Below are 19,853 nucleotides of genomic sequence, written 5' to 3'. Positions count from 1 at the left end.
TCTGATATTATATTTAGGAAAAAACGTAATGTTGACGGTTTGTCACCTGGCGTGAAATGTTTTTGGGATGAGAACGTGTCGGTAAATTGTATCACTGTAGGGTTTACCTTACAATGTAAAGCTCCTTAAAGGGTTTGAAACATCTTTCTCATGGTGTCGTTGTGTTTGTTCTGCAGAATCTCGACTAATACTTCCTTTCGTTTGATACCTACTCGGCCGGCCCCGCCCCCTCCCAACACAGCAGGCCGATCAGGAAAATCTGTCAGACAGAAGACACCGAGGTAAACACAACTACGCACAACGCCTGCAAAACTAAATCGACCTTCAAAGTGTTAACGTGGGTGTGTCCTGCAGGGCGGCCACCATCCGAGTGTCAAGGAAGAAGGGCGCCAGCGGGAAACCTACTCCTCAGAGCCCTGTCGTCCGGGCAAGCTGGCTGGACGTCTGGAAAGGCTTCAGGTAATGTCAAGGCCATCACAGGTTTCACAAGTCGTGCTTTAGATTCACTCCAGGACAGAGTCGGCCTGGGCCTCAAAACCTAAAGGGTGTCCACAAAGACTAGGTTCTCGAGTGGTCCGTACTATCTACTGTTGGGATATTTATCATGTATCAGCACCTAAAGATCTTCATAAAAGGTTCTTCATTTTCTGGTCTTTTGGCCTCACCTGTCTCGTTCGCTGAAACAAAATCCCATTAGAAACTCATGTTTCCTATAGTATGAGCAGAACCAGCTAACCTGGGCTAATCAGGGGACCCAAAATCATGTGACTGCTTACTTGTCAGTTGAATGGATGATGAACTTGTTTTCTGCCTTTAACAGACATAATGTATTATGGGCGACGCTGGACGGACAGCTGATGTCTCTGTGGAAGAAACGCACAGTAAGCTGGCATCTCTCACCTGTCTCACTGTGTTATTTACCTCACTCTGTGTACCTGTCTCACTGTGTGGACCTATCAATTCAATTTTATTTATATAGCGCCAAATCACAACAACAGTCGCCTCAAGGTGCTTTATATTGTACAGTAGATACAGAGAAAAACCCAACAATCATATGACCCCCTATGAGCAAGCACTTTGGCGACAGTGGGAAGGAAAAACTCCCTTTTAACAGGAAGAAACCTCCAGCAGAACCAGACTCAGGGAGGGGCGGGGCCATCTGCTGTGATTGGTTGGGGTGAGAGAAGGAAGACAGGATAAAGACATGCTGTGGAAGAGAGACAGAGGTTAATAACAGATATGATTCAATGCAGAGAGGTCTGTTAACACATAGTGAGTGAGAAAGGTGACTGGAAAGGAAAAACCCAGTGCATCATGGGAATCCCCCGGCAGCCTACGTCTATTGCAGCATAACTAAGGAAGGATTCAGGGTCACCTGGTCCAGCCCTAACTATATGCTTTAGCAAAAAGGAACGTTTGAAGCCTAATCTTGAAAGTAGAGATAGTGTCTGTCTCCTGAATCCAAACTGGAAGCTGGTTCCACAGAAGAGGGGCCTGAAAACTGAAGGCTCTGCCTCCCATTCTACTTTTAAATACTCTAGGAACAACAAGTAGGCCTGCAGAGCGAGAGCAAAGTGCTCTAATAGGGTGATATGGTACTACAAGGTCATTGAGATAAGATGGGGGTAATGCCATCCAGAGTAAGAATCTGGTTAGATACCATATTTCTAGGCTTTTCAGGGCCGAGTACAATAACCTCAGTTTGATCTGAATTAAGAAGCAGAAAGTTAGCGGCCATCCAGGTCTTTATGTCTTTAAGACATTCCTGCAGTTTAACTCATTGGTGTGTGTTATCTGGCTTCATGGACAGATAGAGCTGGGTGTCATCTGCATAGCAGTGTAAATGTATGCTATGTCTTCTAATGATGCTGCCTAAGGGAAGCATGTATAATGTAAACAGAATTGGTCCTAGCACTGAACCCTGTGCAACTCCATAATTAACCTCAGTGTGTGAAGAGGACTCTCCATTTACATGCACAAACTGGAGTCTATTAGATAGATATGATACAAACCACTGCAGCACAGTACCTGTAATACCTACAGCATGTTCTAATCGCTCTAATAGGATATTATGGTCGACAGTATCGAACGCTGCACTGAGGTCTAGCAGGACAAGCACAGGGATGAGTCCACTGTCAGAGGCCATAAGAAGATCATTTGTAACCTTCACTAAAGCTGTTTCTGTGCTGTGATGAGCTCTGAAACCTGACTGAAACTCTTCAAATAAACCTCTGCAGATGATCTGTTAGCTGTTTGACAACTACTCTTTCAAGGATGTTTGATATAAAGGAAGGTTGGAGATTGGCCTATAATTAGCTAAGACTGCTGGGTCTAGAGATGCTTTTTGAGTAAAGGTTTAACTACAGCCAGCTTGAAGGCCTGTGGTACATACAGTGGCTTGCAAAAGTATTCGGCCCCCTTGAACTTTTCCACATTTTGTCACATTACAGCCACAAACATGAATCAGTTTTATTGGACTTCCAGGTGAAGGACCAACACAAAGTGGTGCACACGTGAGAAGTGGAACGAAAATCATACATGATTCCAAACATTTTTTACAAATAAATAACTGCAAAGTGGGGTGTGCGTAATTATTCAGCCCCTGAGTCAATATTTTGTAGAACCAGCTTTTGCTGCAGTTCCAGCTGCCAGTCTTTTAGGGTCTGTCTCTACCAGCTTTGCACATCTACAGACTGAAATCTTTGCCCATTCTTCTTTGAAACAGCTCCAGCTCAGTCAGATTAGATGGGCAGCGTTTGTGAACAGCAGTTTCAGATCTTGCCACAGATTCTGGATTGGATTTAGATCTGGACTTTGACTGGGCCAGTCTAACACATGGATATGTTTTGTTTTAAACCATCCCATTGTTGCCCTGGCTTTATGTTCAGGGTCGTTGATGCTGGAAGCTGAACCTCCGCCCCAGTCTCAAGTCTTTTGCAGACTCCAAGAGGTTTACTTCCAAGACTGCCCTGTATTTGGCTCCATCCATTTTCCCATCAACTCTGACCAGCTTCCCTGTCCCTGCTGAAGAGAAGCCCCCCCAGAGCATGATGCTGCCACCACCATATCTGACAGTGGGGATGGTGTGTTCAGAGTGATGTGCAGTGTTAGTTTTCATCCACACATAGTGTTTTGCATGTTGGTCTCATCTGACCAGAGCAGCTTCTTCCACATGTTTGCTGTGTCCCCCACATGGCTTGTGGCAAACTGCAAACAGGACTTCTTATGGTTTTCTGTTAACAATGGCTTTCTTCTTGCCGCTCTTCCATAAAGGCCAACTTTGTGCAGTGCACGACTAATAGTTGTCCTGTGGACAGATTCCCCCACCTGAGCTGTAGATCTCTGCAGCTCGTCCAGAGTCACCATGGGCCTCTTGGCTGCATTTCTGATCGGCGCTCTCCTTGTTCGGCCTGTGAGCTCCAGGCGACCGTGGCTCAGGGGGTTGGTAAGCGTATCTGTAACCAGAAGGTCGCCGGTTCAATCCCCGGGCTCTCTTTCCTGGTCGTTGTGTCCTTGGGCAAGACGCTTCACCTACTGCCTACTGGTGTTGGCCAGAGGGGCCGATGGCGCAATATGGCAGCCTCGCTTCTGTCAGTCTGCCCCAGGGCAGCTGTGGCTACAACTGTAGCTGCCTCCACCAGTGTGTGAATGCGAGAGTGAATGAATAGTGGCATTGTAAAGCGCTTTGGGTCACAGAGCAGCTGTATCTGTACTGACATTACACACAGGTGCACTCTATTTAGTCATTAGCACTCATCAGGCAACGTCTATGTACAACTGACTGCACTCAGACCAAAGGGGCTGAATAATTACGCACACCCCACTTTGCAGTTATTTATTTGTAAAAAATGTTTGGAGTCATGTTTGATTTTGGTTCCACTTCTCACGTGTGCACCACTTTGTGTTGGTCTTTCACCTGGAAGTCCAATAAAACTGATTCATGTTTGTGGCTGTAATGTGACAAAATGTGGGAAAGTTCAAGGGGGCCCAATACTTTTGCAAGCCACTGCAGCTGATTATTAGAGATCGTAGTTACATGCGGCTGTCTTCTTGTTTGATGGCAGATACTCCCTTCACCCTGGCCAAAAAGGCCAAAATGACCAAAGAAAAAGTGGAAAACAGTTAAACATGAGAGGTTTTTGGACAAAGTTTGAGTTTTTTCCATTGTTTAAGCACTGCTTCCAGCTAAGAGTGATGCCATATATGCCCATAGCTGCAGAAAAGGCTAACATTGTTATTTAAAAAAAAAAAACAGCTAAAGCACCAGTTCAAGCACCGTTTAAGCACCGGCACCGTTTCAAAAGTACCCGTTTGGCACCGGCCTCGGATAAAACCTAAACGATACCCATCCCTAGTGGTGGGTGGGTTCTTTTACATTTTGAGAGAAGCCAATTGGGTCTAATAACAGATTAAATGCCATGTTGAGGCTGTCATTTTTAGCATCCACATTAGGGCTGCCACAAACGATTATTTTTGATCAGAGGCGGAGCCAGACATTTGAAACACCCGGGGCTTAGCCCAAAAGGGTGGTGGGATTTTTTTTTCCGGGGGGGGGGTTAGAAATGACTGAAAGATTAATTGGCTCTGTTTTGAGTTTTGTTCAAAAAAGAATGACTTCATAGAGGGAAAAATATATATCACATGTGCAGGACACCTTAAACTAGTTTTTTAATTAAGCAGCGAGGCAGAACAAAGTCGGGCTGTATCAAGACACGAGGACTAAACCCCGATTCAACCAGACCCAGGACTGATCCAGAATTAAAACAGGACTACAACAGTTCAAAATCAGCACTACTGAGGACTTAACCAAGACAGAACCAGAATCAGAACTAGATGATAGCAGCACTGAAAATCATCAGACCTGCACTACACTTATTTTTTAATTCTACCAAAGTCCACTGTTTAGATTCAGAAAAGTTTCTATAATTATTCAGCCTTGTTGTGCAAACAAGCTGCATAACTTAATAAATATAGAATTTGAAAAATAACAAACCTAAAAAGAAACACGAGGTACGAGATACATGAGGACCTGTGATACGGTGATACTTTTGGCAAACAACCATGTGACTAACAGGTGTGTCTCACCTGCTCTTGTTCCCTCTTTGTGCTGACAATCATCAAATCTACAGTTGAAACCAGATATTTACTCTTCAGATAAAAGCACTTTTTTAATTGTAACATCAAATCAGACTAAATGTTTATTTTTTTAGATAAATATAAAAACATATTTGTTAACTTTAAGAGTAAAGAGAGAAACTGTCTGTATTTCTTGTAAATGGCACCAAATTGTATTCAAACTGAGCCACACTTATGGAGCTCCACAGTTCTGTTCCTGCTGTTTTGGTTGACATCTCTTGATGTTCCCATGTCACAGAAACAGCCTCTGTGTTTTGCCTTATATGCATCCACAGCTGTGCCACCAGTTTACTCACATGGACTCTACTAACCAATCAGAAGCTTCTTCAGCGCAGAATGGAATCGTCTGCAGTTTATTATTAATTAACAATAAACTTGGTATACAGGGAGTGCAGAATTATTAGGCAAATGAGTATTTTGTCCACATCATCCTCTTCATGCATGTTGTCTTACTCCAAGCTGTATAGGCTCGAAAGCCTACTACCAATTAAGCATATTAGGTGATGTGCATCTCTGTAATGAGAAGGGGTGTGGTCTAATGACATCAACACCCTATATCAGGTGTGCATAATTATTAGGCAACGTCCTTTCCTTTGGCAAAATGGGTCAAAAGAAGGACTTGACAGGCTCAGAAAAGTCAAAAATAGTGAGATATCTTGCAGAGGGATGCAGCAGTCTCAACATTGCAAAGCTTCTGAAGCGTGATCATCGAACAATCAAGCGTTTCATTCAAAATAGTCAACAGGGTCGCAAGAAGCGTGTGGAAAAACCAAGGCCAAAATAACTGCCCATGAACTGAGAAAAGTCAAGCGTGCAGCTGCCAAGATGCCACTTGCCACCAGTTTGGCCATATTTCAGAGCTGCAACATCACTGGAGTGCCCAAAAGCACAAGGTGTGCAATACTCAGAGACATGGCCAAGGTAAGAAAGGCTGAAAGACGACCACCACTGAACAAGACACACAAGCTGAAACGTCAAGACTGGGCCAAGAAATATCTCAAGACTGGTTTTTCTAAGGTTTTATGGACTGATGAAATGAGAGTGAGTCTTGATGGGCCAGATGGATGGGCCCGTGGCTGGATTGGTAAAGGGCAGAGAGCTCCAGTCCGACTCAGACGCCAGCAAGGTGGAGGTGGAGTACTGGTTTGGGCTGGTGTCATCAAAGATGAGCTTGTGGGGCCTTTTCGGGTTGAGGATGGAGTCAAGCTCAACTCCCAGTCCTACTGCCAGTTTCTGGAAGACACCTTCTTCAAGCAGTGGTACAGGAAGAAGTTGGTCGCTGATTTGTTTTTGAATGTCAGAAATGTATATTTGTGAATGTGGAGATGTTATATTGGTTTCACTGGTAAAAATCAATCATTGAAATGGGTATATATTTGTTTTTTGTTAAGTTGCCTAATAATTATGCACAGTAATAGTCACCTGCACACACAGATATCCCCCTAAAATAGCTAAAACTAAAAACAAACTAAAAACTACTTCCACAAACATTCAGCTTTGATATTAATGAGTTTTTTGGGTTCATTGAGAACATGGTTGTTGTTCAATAATAACATTATTCCTCAAAAATACAACTTGCCTAATAATTCTGCACATCATCAATGTACTCCTACATTTGATCAAAGTGATAAAAATAGAAGCTCTGTCTCTCTTTATTCTGAAATTTAACTGATTCAAAAGATGTTTCAATATTTATCTAAAACAAAAGTTTACTCTAAATTGATGTTGTACAGTAAAAATGTTTTATGTTTTCTCCCTAAAGTGTAAATATCTGGTTACAAATGTGAATATCCTGCTGTGTACTGAAATCCCTCTTGTTTTGCATAGAAATATACTGAACAACATACAAAGCATAATATATAAAATAACATTTACCTGAGTTTTTTCTTTGAAAGAAGCCTCTAATGTCCATTCTTATATTTCAGTACATAACTGAAACCGATTTAGTCGGGGAGGGTAAGAACTGAAAATATGAAATAAACACACGTAAGCTAAGACTCTCTATAGAAACAGCTGTTGTTGTTGTTCGGCTTTTCATTTCGCCATTTGTTGATTCACTCGAAGAGCGAGTAACGTAATATTGGTCAAGTGATCAGTTTGATATCAATCTTTCGTGATGCACCGTCATATTTACATTATTTGTACGGTACGAATGATTTGCTTTGGTACCTGGTCAAACTTAAGCTCTCCTTACTATGGCTGGCTGCGTTTCTCCAACAGCGCACTCACAGGCAGCAGCTGCCCCGCCCCCTCGCTCAGTCGCTTAGTGCCTGAGCTCGGATCATACCAATATCAGGGGGGATTCATGCACAGTCGTAAATTCCCACAGTGTGCACTATGTGCTTCGAATATTGTGTGTACTTTTTGTTTTATACAGTTGTCAGCCAGACATCTAACTATGAAAAAATTACACTCCAAAAGACCCCGGGCTTCTGACAAAACAACCCGGGCTTAAGCCCAGTAAGCCCCCCCCCAGGCTTCGCCCCTGTTTTTGATAGTCGACTAATCAGATCATGCATGATTAGACATAAAACGTACAGCCAATTACAACCAGCATGAATCTGCTCTTATATTACTGTCATTAGCTCACAGCTTGAAGTGTTTAAGGTGCTAACTAACAATAAAGAGCAGATGACAGTTTATTAAACTTTTAATGAAATGTCCAGATTGTCTCGGTGGAGTTTAATGAATCGTCCGTCTGCTCCTTGCTGTCTAAAATATATCAGGACACTGGTGTAAACTCTCGACGATCTCACACTTCTGTTTTATCAGTTTTCTGTTTGACGTTTATTCAGCTGTGTGAAAACGAAGGAGGAACCCAACCAGGGGATTAATAGAGTTTTATTTTATCTAATCTAATCTAATGACTTCAGCCAAAGCGATTTACTCGTTTGCTTTGCTCTTTAGGACCGGTTCAGCGAGGTGTTGTTTCATGTCTCCAGTATCACCAACGTGAAGAAACTGGACAAAGGCAGATTCTCTGTTTACTTCAGGAAGAAGCATTATGACTTCATGGCTCATAGTGAAGGTAAGAACAGTGACTCTTCTGGTTTCTACTGGATTCTATTGACCCAACACAGGAAGACGACTGGGGACAGCTCCTACCAGATTGGTCAAACCTGCCTTTGTTTTATAGCGTGAGCGATTTTAGCACGATTATAAAAGAGACCCGCGGTCTCGGCTTCCTGTTTCACGCCTCATATTTTTTCTGCTTGCTTCTGTTTGTCTATCAGAGGTTCAGGACGGTTGGGTCACTTCTCTTCTCGCCACTCGAGGCAATCCAAGCCCCACCCCCCCAGAACTCCATGGACAAATCACCCTTAAGGACCCGCGGGGTCGTGCTTATGCTGCCCTCTGGGGTCATGACCTTTGGATTTACCCTAACAAGGAGGGCTTCCAGCTGGGTGTGGCCTCGTATACCGTCCCCCTGAATGTGGCCTCGGTCAAATCGACGGGGAAACACTCGTTTAGCCTCATCACTCCATACAAGACCTTCAAGTAAACCCCCGTCTGTGTGTCTGCCTGTCGGTCCATACCTGTATGGTGTTTATTTGTTTGCTAAAATTATATCCTCCTCTCTTTAACCCCGCCCCCTACCTACAGCCTGTCTGTTGATTCGTCCAAGGATCTGTCCGTCTGGGTGGACAGGCTGTCTTCAAGTATCCAGAGCGCTCTGTCCTGCTGTCAGGTGGCCCTGCGTCTCTGGGAACACCCGTACAACAAGGTGTGCGGGGACTGTGGTGCGGCCAATCCGGAGTGGGCCTCGGTCAATCTGCTGCTGGTCATATGTCAGCACTGTGCAGGTATGACAGCACACCTGGTACACGTTAAGATTATTAATGCAGAGGGTTGTGTAACAGCAGAATGAGACGCATCGATGTGAACCTTTTCAGGATTCAAACGATCGTTGGTCACGGACGTAAAGAAGCGACATTACCCAGGACTTATGTCAGAACACAAGTATGAAAAAGGCAGAAAATAAAAATATTGAGGAAAATATGTAACACAAAATCGATTTTAATCTACCAAAACAAAGGCACAGATTCATGTCCAAGAGACCGGACCTCCCTGTGCTGTTTTTAAAAGATCAGAGACTCAGAGCTGTCCTCTTAAGAATCTGGATGCTGTGAATGAGCAAATATAACCAGGTGCAGAAGATCCTCCAAAGTGCCATTAAAGGCCCAGAAGAGAAACCAACAAACACTGTTGTAAGATCTCGGTGATATCACAGGAGTAGCATACGTCCAAACCAACAGAGCAGAAAGCTCTGAGATAAAGAAACAAAACCAAATGTGAGCCTGACTCACTGACTGTTAGCTGGAACAGTTTATATGATGCTGATTAAATGAAACGATACCAGCGTTCCAGTTTCACCACTGCCAATAAAACGTGTGTAGTCTGAGGGAAACACACCTGTCAATAAAACTCACCTGCTGATAACACACACCTGTAGACTGTTGATACACTGTGATCACTGCGAAAACACAACCTTCACACATTTTCTTTTCTGTTGTTAAATAGAAAAAATATTTGAGGACTAAAGCACTGGGCAGCAACCCTATCCTCACTTTTTCATTCTTACTGACAGTCTCATTCATTTATTTATTTATTTCATTTTTTCTTTGTTTAAAATTTATTGTACATACTTATCCTCTTAAAATTGCCCTTTTTTCACTTGTAGTGAATTGGTTTGTATACAGTTTTTGTTGTTCGAAAGCACAATGACAACAAAGATTCTGAGATTCTGTAAAACCCACTGAACGCAAAATGCTAACATGTTCTCAGGTCACCATCGAGGCCTGGGCAGCAACCTGTCGAAGGTGCGCAGTCTAAGGATGGACAATAAAATCTGGACTGAACCATTGATACAGGTGAGTGGGTGGAGATTGAACACAGTGCAACACAAACACAGTCCCAGTTCAACCAGCCAGTTAGCAGCTACAGCTGCCTTTGTCACCACCCACTGTTGTTATGATCTATCAGGTCTTTAAGTGATGACGTGATGAAACCTGCTACTCTGCGTTTAATAAGGCTGTTGTGTTTTTAACATGTTTTAATGCTTTGTATCTGGTTCTATTTATTCTCAAAAGCCCCTAAAAACAGTCACTGATCACTGTCGGCCTCTCTCAGTTTTTATCACCACTGTTCATTTTAAAGCTCAGTTTTTAAAACCTTAGGATGTAACTGCAGCCCATGCAGCAGTATATGAATGACTAACTATTGTGGATGGATTATCTCAGTTGTTCTCCGTTTACAGCATCCTGCCATGCGATTGCATTTGTCCCTGATCATCGGGAACTTTTATTGAGTGGGAAAAAAGTTTATGCTATGCTAACATAGCTGTGTCGCTAGCGGTCACGTAGCACATCATTATATACCAGCTAGCCAAACTAAAGTAACCCTACAAACGTCACTGCTGTTTAGTTTTCTGTCTTCATTTATTTCAGAAGCGATAGCAGAGCTGTACGTTTGAATTTGTTTTAGAAATCTCTCAGTCGGGACAGGCTATATTATATTTAGACGGAAACTAGCAAGCTAACTCCTTGCTAACTTCTAACTCTGTTAAGTTTAATAAATTCAGTTTTCATGGATGCCTGAACGTTAAACTTAACCGTTACACCTGGAAGAGCAGCCACAGTGACCGTTTGGCTTATGGACCTGCAGCTGAGTCCGGGCCCAGACACGGCTAATGACGTCAGACTTAAAGACCGGATAGAGACCAGTTTTTTAGTCTCAGGCTGTAAACATGTTTATTTCTGCTGTAGAGTTTTAACATTGGAGTCAATGCTGCCTCTGCTGGACATTATGGAAACTGCAGTTAACTTTTACCTTCAATCTTCTGCCAGCTGTTCGTTACCTATGGTAACCAGCTGGCAAATCAGGTGTGGGCTCCAGCGGTGCCAGCGGCAGAGCAGCTCCGCCCAGAGTCCACAGATGAGGAGAGGTCAAAGTTCATAAAGGATAAATACAGCAGGGGGCGCTACAGACGAGTGCACGCTCTGGCCTCATTTCCCTCCATGATGGAGCAGGTCTGACCCAGAATCAGCTCAGCCACCGCACACGCTCAGAGGCGTTACACAGGTGTCATATGTGTGACAGGTGTGTGTGTTTGTGTTTCAGAGGCTGTATCAGGTGGTCTGCACTGACGACGTGGAGGAAACGATGTCTCTGATCTGCTCCGGAGCAAAGGTACTGTCCTGTGTTCATGATGCTCGTTAAGCTTATTAAACATTTATAACACACTCCCTCCTTCATCTGAGGCTCTCACCTGTGCAGGTGTCTTCATCAGACCCACAGACCCCCTCCCTCATCCTGCTGGCAGAGCGAGCCAATCAGGCTCTGCAGACCGAGCTGCTGCGAGTCAACGAGTACACAGGTAACACACACACAAAGGTAACACACACTCACACTCACACACACAAAGGTCACACACACACACAAAGGTAACACACACACACACTCACACACACAAAGGTCACACACACACACAAAGGTAACACACACTCACACTCACACACACAAAGGTCACACACACACACACACTCACTCACACACAGGTCACACACACACACACACTCACACACACAAAGGTCACACACACACACACACACTCACACACACACAGGTCACACACACTCACTCACACAAAGGTCACACACACACACAAAGGTAACACACACACACACACTCACTCACACACAGGTCACACACACACACACACTCACTCACACACAGGTCACACACACACACACACTCACACACACAAAGGTCACACACACACACACTCACACACACACACAAAGGTAACACACACTCACACACACAAAGGTAACACACACTCACACACACAAAGGTAACACACACACAAAGGTAACACACACTCACACTCACACACACAAAGGTCACACACACACACAAAGGTAACACACACACACACTCACACACACAAAGGTCACACACACACACACACTCACTCTCACACACACACAGGTCACACACACTCACTCACACAAAGGTCACACACACACACTCACTCACACAAAGGTCACACACACACACAAAGGTAACACACACTCACACTCACACACACAAAGGTCTCACACACACACACACTCACACACACACAGGTCACACACACACACTCACTCACACACAGGTCACACACACACACACACTCACACACACACAGGTCACACACACACACACTCACTCACACACAGGTCACACACACACACACTCACACACACAAAGGTCACACACACACACACTCACTCACACAAAGGTCACACACACACTCACTCACACACAGGTCACACACACACACACACTCACACACACAAAGGTCACACACACACACACTCACTCACACAAAGGTCACACACACACACAAAGGTCACACACACACACTCACTCACTCACACACAGGTCACACACACTCACTCACTCACACACAGGTCACACACACACACAAAGGTCACACACACACACTCACACAAAGGTCACACACACACACTCACTCACACAAAGGTCACACACACACACACTCACACACACAAAGGTCACACACACACACAAAGGTCACACACACACACAAAGGTCACACACACACACTCACGCACACACAGGTCACACACACACACACTCACACACACAAAGGTCACACACACACACAAAGGTCACACACACACACTCACGCACACACAGGTCACACACACACACAAAGGTCACACACACACACACACACACACACACACACACACACACTCACGCACACACAGGTCACACACACACACAAAGGTCACACACACACACACACACACACACACACACACACAAAGGTCACACACACACACAAAGGTCACACACACACACACACACACACACACACACAAAGGTCACACACACACACACACACACACACACACACAAAGGTCACACACACACACAAAGGTCACACACACACACACACACACACACACACACACACACACACACACACAAAGGTCACACACACACACAAAGGTCACACACACACACTCACGCACACACAGGTCACACACACACACAAAGGTAACACACACACACACACACACACACACACACACACACACAAAGGTAACACACACACACACACACACACACACTCACGCACACACAGGTCACACACACACACAAAGGTCACACACACACACACACACACACACACACACACACACACACACACACACAGGTCACACACACACACACACACACACACACACACTCACGCACACACAGGTCACACACACACACAAAGGTCACACACACACACACACACACACACACACACACACACACACACAGGTCACACACACACACAAAGGTAACACACACACACACACACACGCACACAGATAACACACACACAAAAAGGTAACACACACACACACACACACACACTCGCACACAGATAACACACACACACACACACACACACACACACACACAGATAACACACACACACACACGCACACAGATAACACACACACACACACAAAGGTAACACACACACACACACACACACACACACACACACACACACAGATAACACACACACACACACACACACACACACAGATAACACACACACACACACACACACACACACACAGATAACACACACACACACACACACACACACAGATAACACACACACACACACACAAAGGTCACACACACACACACACACACACACACACACACACACACTCGCACACAGATAACACACACACACAAAGGTAACACACACACACACACACACACACACACACACAAAGGTAACACACACACACAGGTGACAGTAAATGCTGATCTGAGCTCACCTGCCGCTCTGTGTGTGTTCTGTGCTCAGAAGTCCCGCCTCACCAGCCGCTGGCAGGTAGAAGGAGGTTGGACTCCGCCCCCTCAGGTATGCAGTTCAAATGAATCCAGGTGCACTCGCAGAGATCAAAACGCTGTACATGAATATGAATGTGGTGATATGTCAGAGTCTCTTTGATCCACCCAAACATCAGCAAACACTCACCTGTGTCATCTGTGCAGGTGAGGAGAAGGAGGAGCTTCACGGGAAACTGGAGGATGATCGTTTTCTCTTCTCGCTAGAAAACGAATCAGCAGCCTGCGACGTGCTCGACCTGCGAGAAGTCCTGTCTGTCTTCCTCAAAGACGGGTAAATATGCAGTACTAATACCTCTGGTACCACAAGTACTGCAGTACCTCACAGTAATACTGCGTTTTAGAGGTTTTAGCAGAAAAACACCTGACTGACCACAGGCTGTGTCTGAAAGGCGGAGGCCACCTTGATGAGGCCACGCCTCTGTGAATGTTTTTTTGTGAACTTTGAACTCATTCATGGTGATGTCAGCAATGATGTAAAGCTCAGCCATCAGTGGCCGGGGTCACGCGGCACACCTGTCAGCTGGTTTGGGACACCTCGGTGTCAGAGCAGGAGGAAGTGGAGGGAGAGCTCGGGGTGTCTCTGCTACGACTGTCAGGAAATTCAGTCGGTTGCACAGTGTGAGGAGGAAGCGGCGTCCCCGTCCCGGGTCACCTGTCTGTTGGACAGTGTTTCCTCCGGGCCGACCCGAACTCGTTCAGAGGTAACGCCATGACAGAATCAACCACCTGCGGCCTCAGCTCTCTACTGCAGCTTCAGCACTGGAGGTGTGGAACGTGGCCCGCTCCGAGTCAGTGGACCCAGGACGCTGTCAGCGAGCCCGAGCACTGCCCCGGCTCCTTCAGGGTCCTTCATTTCATCAAAGGGTAGCTCTGAATCACTCAGGACCAGTTTGTTTGGGGGCATCCTAAATCATCTGCACGATGTGTGGATAGAAGAAAGCATCCAACAGATTTAGTGCAGGACACACGGGACTGAGCTCAGACCACTGCCAGCGCCAAAGCTACACCAAAGCAACACGCTGAGCTCGTTACACACAACCGGTGAACGTTTTACATCACAGGAAGTTCCCACAAACAAAACAGGAAGCTCAGGGCAGCCAACTCTGACACTGCAGCTCCCTCTGCTGGACACATCTATTCACTGCAAACACCTACAAACCGACTCAAACAGCAAAGCTGAAAAAATCAGTCGTTTCATATGGTTACCAAGGCAACAGAAAAACAAAGTGACTGGCTCCTCAGCTCTTATTGTTACTCTGCAGACGAGTCCTAGCTCCAGGGTGTTTGTGTTCAGGTATCAGCTGCTGTGTCTGAGGTGGAGGTGTGGCCTATCCCAGCTGTCATAGGACGGGAGGCGGGGTCACCTGGGCAGCTCACCTGTCTGTCACAGTACTTTTATAAGAACCATCAATAATAATCATAAACTGTTAGTTTACTGGGGCAGCACGGTGGCACGGTGGTTAGCACTGTTGCTGTACAGCAAGAAGGTCCAGAGTTCAATTCCAACATCAGGTCTTTCTGTGTGGAGTTTGCATGTTCTCCCCGTGTTTGCGTGGGTTCCCTCCGGGTACTCCGGCTTCCTCCCACCGTCCAAAGACATGCAGCTTGTGGGGATAGGTTAATCGGATAATCCAAATTGTCACTAGGTGTGAATGTGCGAGTGAACGTGAGTGCGACTGGTTGTCTGTCCCTGTGTGTTGGCCCTGCGACAGACTGGCGACCTGTCCAGGGTGTACCCCGCCTCTCGCCCTATGACAGCTGGGATAGGCTCCAGCACCCCCCGCGACCCTGAAAAGGATATGCGGAAGCGAATTGATGGATGTTAGTTTACTAATGTCATAATGAATCTTTACTCTGATCTATGACATCATAACAGCCTGCCTACTTACAGGTCCTTTAAACCAGGTGTGATAAACATCAGCACGTCTACAGGTCATCCAGAAGATGTTCTACAGGCTGGTTATTAAGCCTGATAAATGAAGTATATCAAGTATAAATGTTGCATATTAGTGGTACAAAAACATCACCGAGGGCATTTATTATTGAGGGTTACAGTGTGTCTCTGTGATGAAGATGACCGAACCATACCTGCTGCTGTGTTTCAGCCGAGCTCATCAGTTTGAGATCGTCACACTCACAGATCAGCTGATCTGTGCAGCTGACAGCAGGGAGGGGCTGTCGGACCACCTGGTCCATATTCTGAAGGTAATGTTGGTTTGGGTCAGACTTTTCCTCTAAATCCACAGCTCAGGTCCTCTGACTGACTGAATTCATGTTTCCAGGTGATTCTTCCAGGGGGCGTGTCTTATGCTGAGGTGGGCGGAGCCTCCGCAGTCAGTAAAGTGTGTATTGTAGAATTGGGCAGAGCTTCCAATCATCCAGAGGCCTGGCTGCTGCTTTGGGAGGATGGAGTCAGCATTCACCCTGTCCACAGAGAATCCCATGAGTCTCTCACAATTGATCTGGGCATGCTCAGTCACCACGGTAACAGTCTGTCTTATGAGTATGCGTCTGTATGTTGTTTTGTTCAGTAGATGTTGAGGGAACACATATTGATCTGTTTGAGTGCTTTCTTGTTGGAAATGTTTTCCACCCATGACTGGATGTTGGTCCTGCAGCTGACGGTTATTCCGTGTGTAAATGTTTTCATTCACACACACTCGTGTAGTTTATTCTTTGATTATCGGTCTGGTGTCACCATCTCTGCCCTACACAGCCTGAACTCTCCGAGCAGCTTTCAGGCTTCTTTGCATTCGGAGCTCTTCTGTGGCTGTCGGCATTGTGTTGTGTGTATCTGCTGAAATCAGTCAGGCTGCTGATGAATGTGAGGACACTTTGATATCATTGACCAGTCTGGCTTTAACTCCTCTTACAGAAATGGATCCATCTGAAAACATCGTCACCATGGCAACTGCAGATAGGTGTGCAGCATCACTCTATAACATCTTCATTAAAACTAATGATGTGAATTCAGAGCTTCTGATTGGCTGACACCACCACAGATATATGTGACATCACAGCTGGTTTCTCTCCTCAGGAGGGTGTCGTTGCGTTTCGAAGAGCAATACAGCTGTCGGTCCTGGTTCACCCACCTTCAAAGAGCTCTAGCCAATCAGAGCCCAGCCGTGCCACGTCCTCCTGCAGCCAATCAGAGCCCAGCCGTGCCACGTCCTCCTGCAGCCAATCAGAGCCCAGCCGTGCCACGTCCCCTTGCAGCCAATCAGAGCCCAGCCGTGCCACGTCCTCCTGCAGCCAATCAGAGCCCAGCCGTGCCCCATCCTCCTGCGGCCAATCAGAGCTCAGTTTCTTGGTCTCTGTACCCTGTGATGGATGTGCAGCTGAGAGGTTCGGTACCGCCGGCCATCGAGCGCTGCATCTCCCACATCACCACCTACGGTGAGCCGAGGTCACCATGCCGACACAGTGACAGGCAGCAAAGCATCATGGGATACTTCTAATGCAGCATTTTCTCTCTCAGGTCTGAAGGTGGAGGGCGTGTACCGGCGCTGCGGTCTCGCTTCAAAAGTCAGCCAGTTGGTGGAGGCCTTGATTATATCACCAAACTCCGCCCCCCTGGAGAGTCATGAGCAGGGCGTGCTAGATGCTGGCTCCGCCCTCAAACAATATGTCCGCCGGCAAGAGAGTCTGATTCCCAACGGAGCCCAAGGGCAGTGGCTGCAGGCTGCAGGTACACGAAGAACTACTGTCTGAGCTACTACTACATGTAGTACTGCTGTCTGTAGAGCTGCTGCAGTATCTGTACTGTAGTACTAATAGCAGTAACCTCTGCAGAAACTGCAAAAACATCAGAGACCTTATATGAGCCGCTATTAGCCCTCCTGAAAAGTACTGCAGTTTTTCTGAGTGAAGTAACTGTAACCCGACGCAACAGGAAAACTGTGTAACACTAAAATATTTATATATTTGTCTCCAGAACAGAAAAAGCATGTACTGCAGTATAACCGTAGTACTACTGACAGTATCCTGACAGCAGTGATACTGCAGTAGTCGTAGTACTCGGGCTAACAGCAGCGATACTGCAGTAGTCGTAGTACTCGGGCTAACAGCAGCGATACTGCAGTAGTCGTAGTACTCTGGCTAACAGCAGCGATACTGCAGTAGTCGTAGTACTCGGGCTAACAGCAGCGATACTGCAGTAGTCGTAGTTCTCTGGCTAACAGCAGCGATACTGCAGTAGTCGTAGTACTCTGGCTAACAGCAGCGATACTGCAGTAGTCGTAGTACTCGGGCTAACAGCAGCGATACTGCAGTAGTCGTAGTACTCGGGCTAACAGCAGCGATACTGCAGTAGTCGTAGTTCTCTGGCTAACAGCAGCGATACTGCAGTAGTCGTAGTACTCTGGCTAACAGCAGCGATACTGCAGTAGTCGTAGTACTCGGGCTAACAGCAGCGATAATGCAGTAGTCGTAGTACTCTGGCTAACAGCAGCGATACTGCAGTAGTCGTAGTACTCGGGCTAACAGCAGCGATACTGCAGTAGTCGTAGTACTCGGGCTAACAGCAGCGATACTGCAGTAGTCGTAGTACTCTGGCTAACAGCAGCGATACTGCAGTAGTCGTAGTTCTCTCCCTAACAGCCTGTTTGTCTCTCAGGTGTGTCAGACGAGAAACGCAGGTTTAAGGAGTACAGACGGTTACTACGGCAACTTCCTGATGACAACCGAGCGACCCTGAATGCCCTGTTTGGACACTTCTACATGTAACACACACACAGAATCAGAGCAGTTTATTTAAAACAGTAACAGTAACTAACATTAATGTTACACACAGATATGTGTTGTTCAGTGGTGCATTATGGGTAATCTCAGTCCTGCACTGAGCGTGCTCCTGTGACAGCACGTCATGGAGTGGGTGGGAGGTCCAGCACTGTCCTTATCTTAGACAACATCCGCCTCTCTGACACCACCCTAAGGCAGTCCAGCTCCCCTCATGGCTCCTGTCAGTGGGCGGGATCTATCAGGGAGCAGGTGAACATGTTGGCGTCAGAAACAGGAAACACAGCGTCTTTGAGGCGTTCCCACTCTGCAGTTGACCAGCGGTGAAACAGCCAGAGAGTCGCGATGAGGGTGGTGGTGGTGGGGCGGGACCTGGGAAGATGATCGATCCTACAGATGAGCTGCTGACAGAAAGGTGTCCAGCACACAGAGCACTGCAGTAATTAGGCAGGAACACTGACGCTGCACCCTCTCTAATGTCCAGCAGGGGGCGACGACCTGCCCAGTTTAAACTGTTTCCTGTCTAACTGAATAAAGTAAAAAGTTCATTTTGAACATTTTGGACTCGGAGTCACAGAGGAACACGAAGTGGAAGTTCATTGGACAACGACTCAGTCAGTCAGTTTCTCAGTCAGCCCCGCCCCCTCGCTACTTACAGTTCCTGAGTCTGGCAGCAGGGGGTGTAAGACGTAGTTTCAGAGCTCGTGTTTGCCTCTGTCTCACCTGAGATCACCTGACAGTGTCACCTGATCACACTCACGTCCCACTAGGAGAATCTCTCAGACTAACACTTCACCCCCCGTTTATCAGAGTCACAGTGGTAAATGCTTCATGTTTGCTCTTTAATGTCATTACCTGGACTGTAGAGCTGGGCGATATAAGATTTCTTCATATCACGATATGTTTTTTTCATTTCAGGCGATAACGATATCTATCACGATATCAGCCAAATAACTATATTTGTAAGATTTAAATGTGCCGTTGCTCACAAGTAAAATGTGAAATAATCAGCAGCTTGTTTTTAAATATTTATTTCCCATAAT

At 46.1% G+C, this 19,853-nt stretch overlaps 1 protein-coding gene across 3 annotated transcripts in view; it reads left to right on the top strand.

The window, feature by feature from the left end:
- Nucleotides 1-19,853, top strand: part of LOC146700994 (arf-GAP with Rho-GAP domain, ANK repeat and PH domain-containing protein 1) — a 28,972-nt gene that overhangs the window by 7,532 nt on the left and 1,587 nt on the right. For all 3 annotated transcript variants that reach the window (XM_085471269.1, XM_085471268.1, XM_085471270.1), the window contains exons 7-24: nucleotides 177-281; nucleotides 355-459; nucleotides 821-881; nucleotides 8,044-8,164; nucleotides 8,370-8,634; nucleotides 8,740-8,939; nucleotides 9,922-10,007; nucleotides 10,983-11,165; nucleotides 11,257-11,325; nucleotides 11,413-11,512; nucleotides 14,027-14,083; nucleotides 14,218-14,344; nucleotides 16,179-16,278; nucleotides 16,356-16,557; nucleotides 16,949-16,994; nucleotides 17,111-17,469; nucleotides 17,552-17,761; nucleotides 18,689-18,794. In XM_085471269.1, the coding sequence (XP_085327395.1) occupies nucleotides 177-281; nucleotides 355-459; nucleotides 821-881; nucleotides 8,044-8,164; nucleotides 8,370-8,634; nucleotides 8,740-8,939; nucleotides 9,922-10,007; nucleotides 10,983-11,165; nucleotides 11,257-11,325; nucleotides 11,413-11,512; nucleotides 14,027-14,083; nucleotides 14,218-14,344; nucleotides 16,179-16,278; nucleotides 16,356-16,557; nucleotides 16,949-16,994; nucleotides 17,111-17,469; nucleotides 17,552-17,761; nucleotides 18,689-18,794 (2,502 nt within the window). The remainder of the gene's footprint in view (nucleotides 1-176; nucleotides 282-354; nucleotides 460-820; nucleotides 882-8,043; nucleotides 8,165-8,369; nucleotides 8,635-8,739; nucleotides 8,940-9,921; nucleotides 10,008-10,982; nucleotides 11,166-11,256; nucleotides 11,326-11,412; nucleotides 11,513-14,026; nucleotides 14,084-14,217; nucleotides 14,345-16,178; nucleotides 16,279-16,355; nucleotides 16,558-16,948; nucleotides 16,995-17,110; nucleotides 17,470-17,551; nucleotides 17,762-18,688; nucleotides 18,795-19,853) is intronic.

This window comes from Copadichromis virginalis, linkage group LG10 (assembly GCF_057382275.1).
Source record: "Copadichromis virginalis isolate Kocher_CV1m ecotype Utaka linkage group LG10, C_Virginalis_male_GT1.1, whole genome shotgun sequence".
NCBI classification, from domain to species: domain Eukaryota; kingdom Metazoa; phylum Chordata; class Actinopteri; order Cichliformes; family Cichlidae; genus Copadichromis; species Copadichromis virginalis.
The sequence above is the reverse complement of the archived record's forward strand: the minus strand, read 5'-3'. Positions and strand labels throughout refer to the sequence as shown.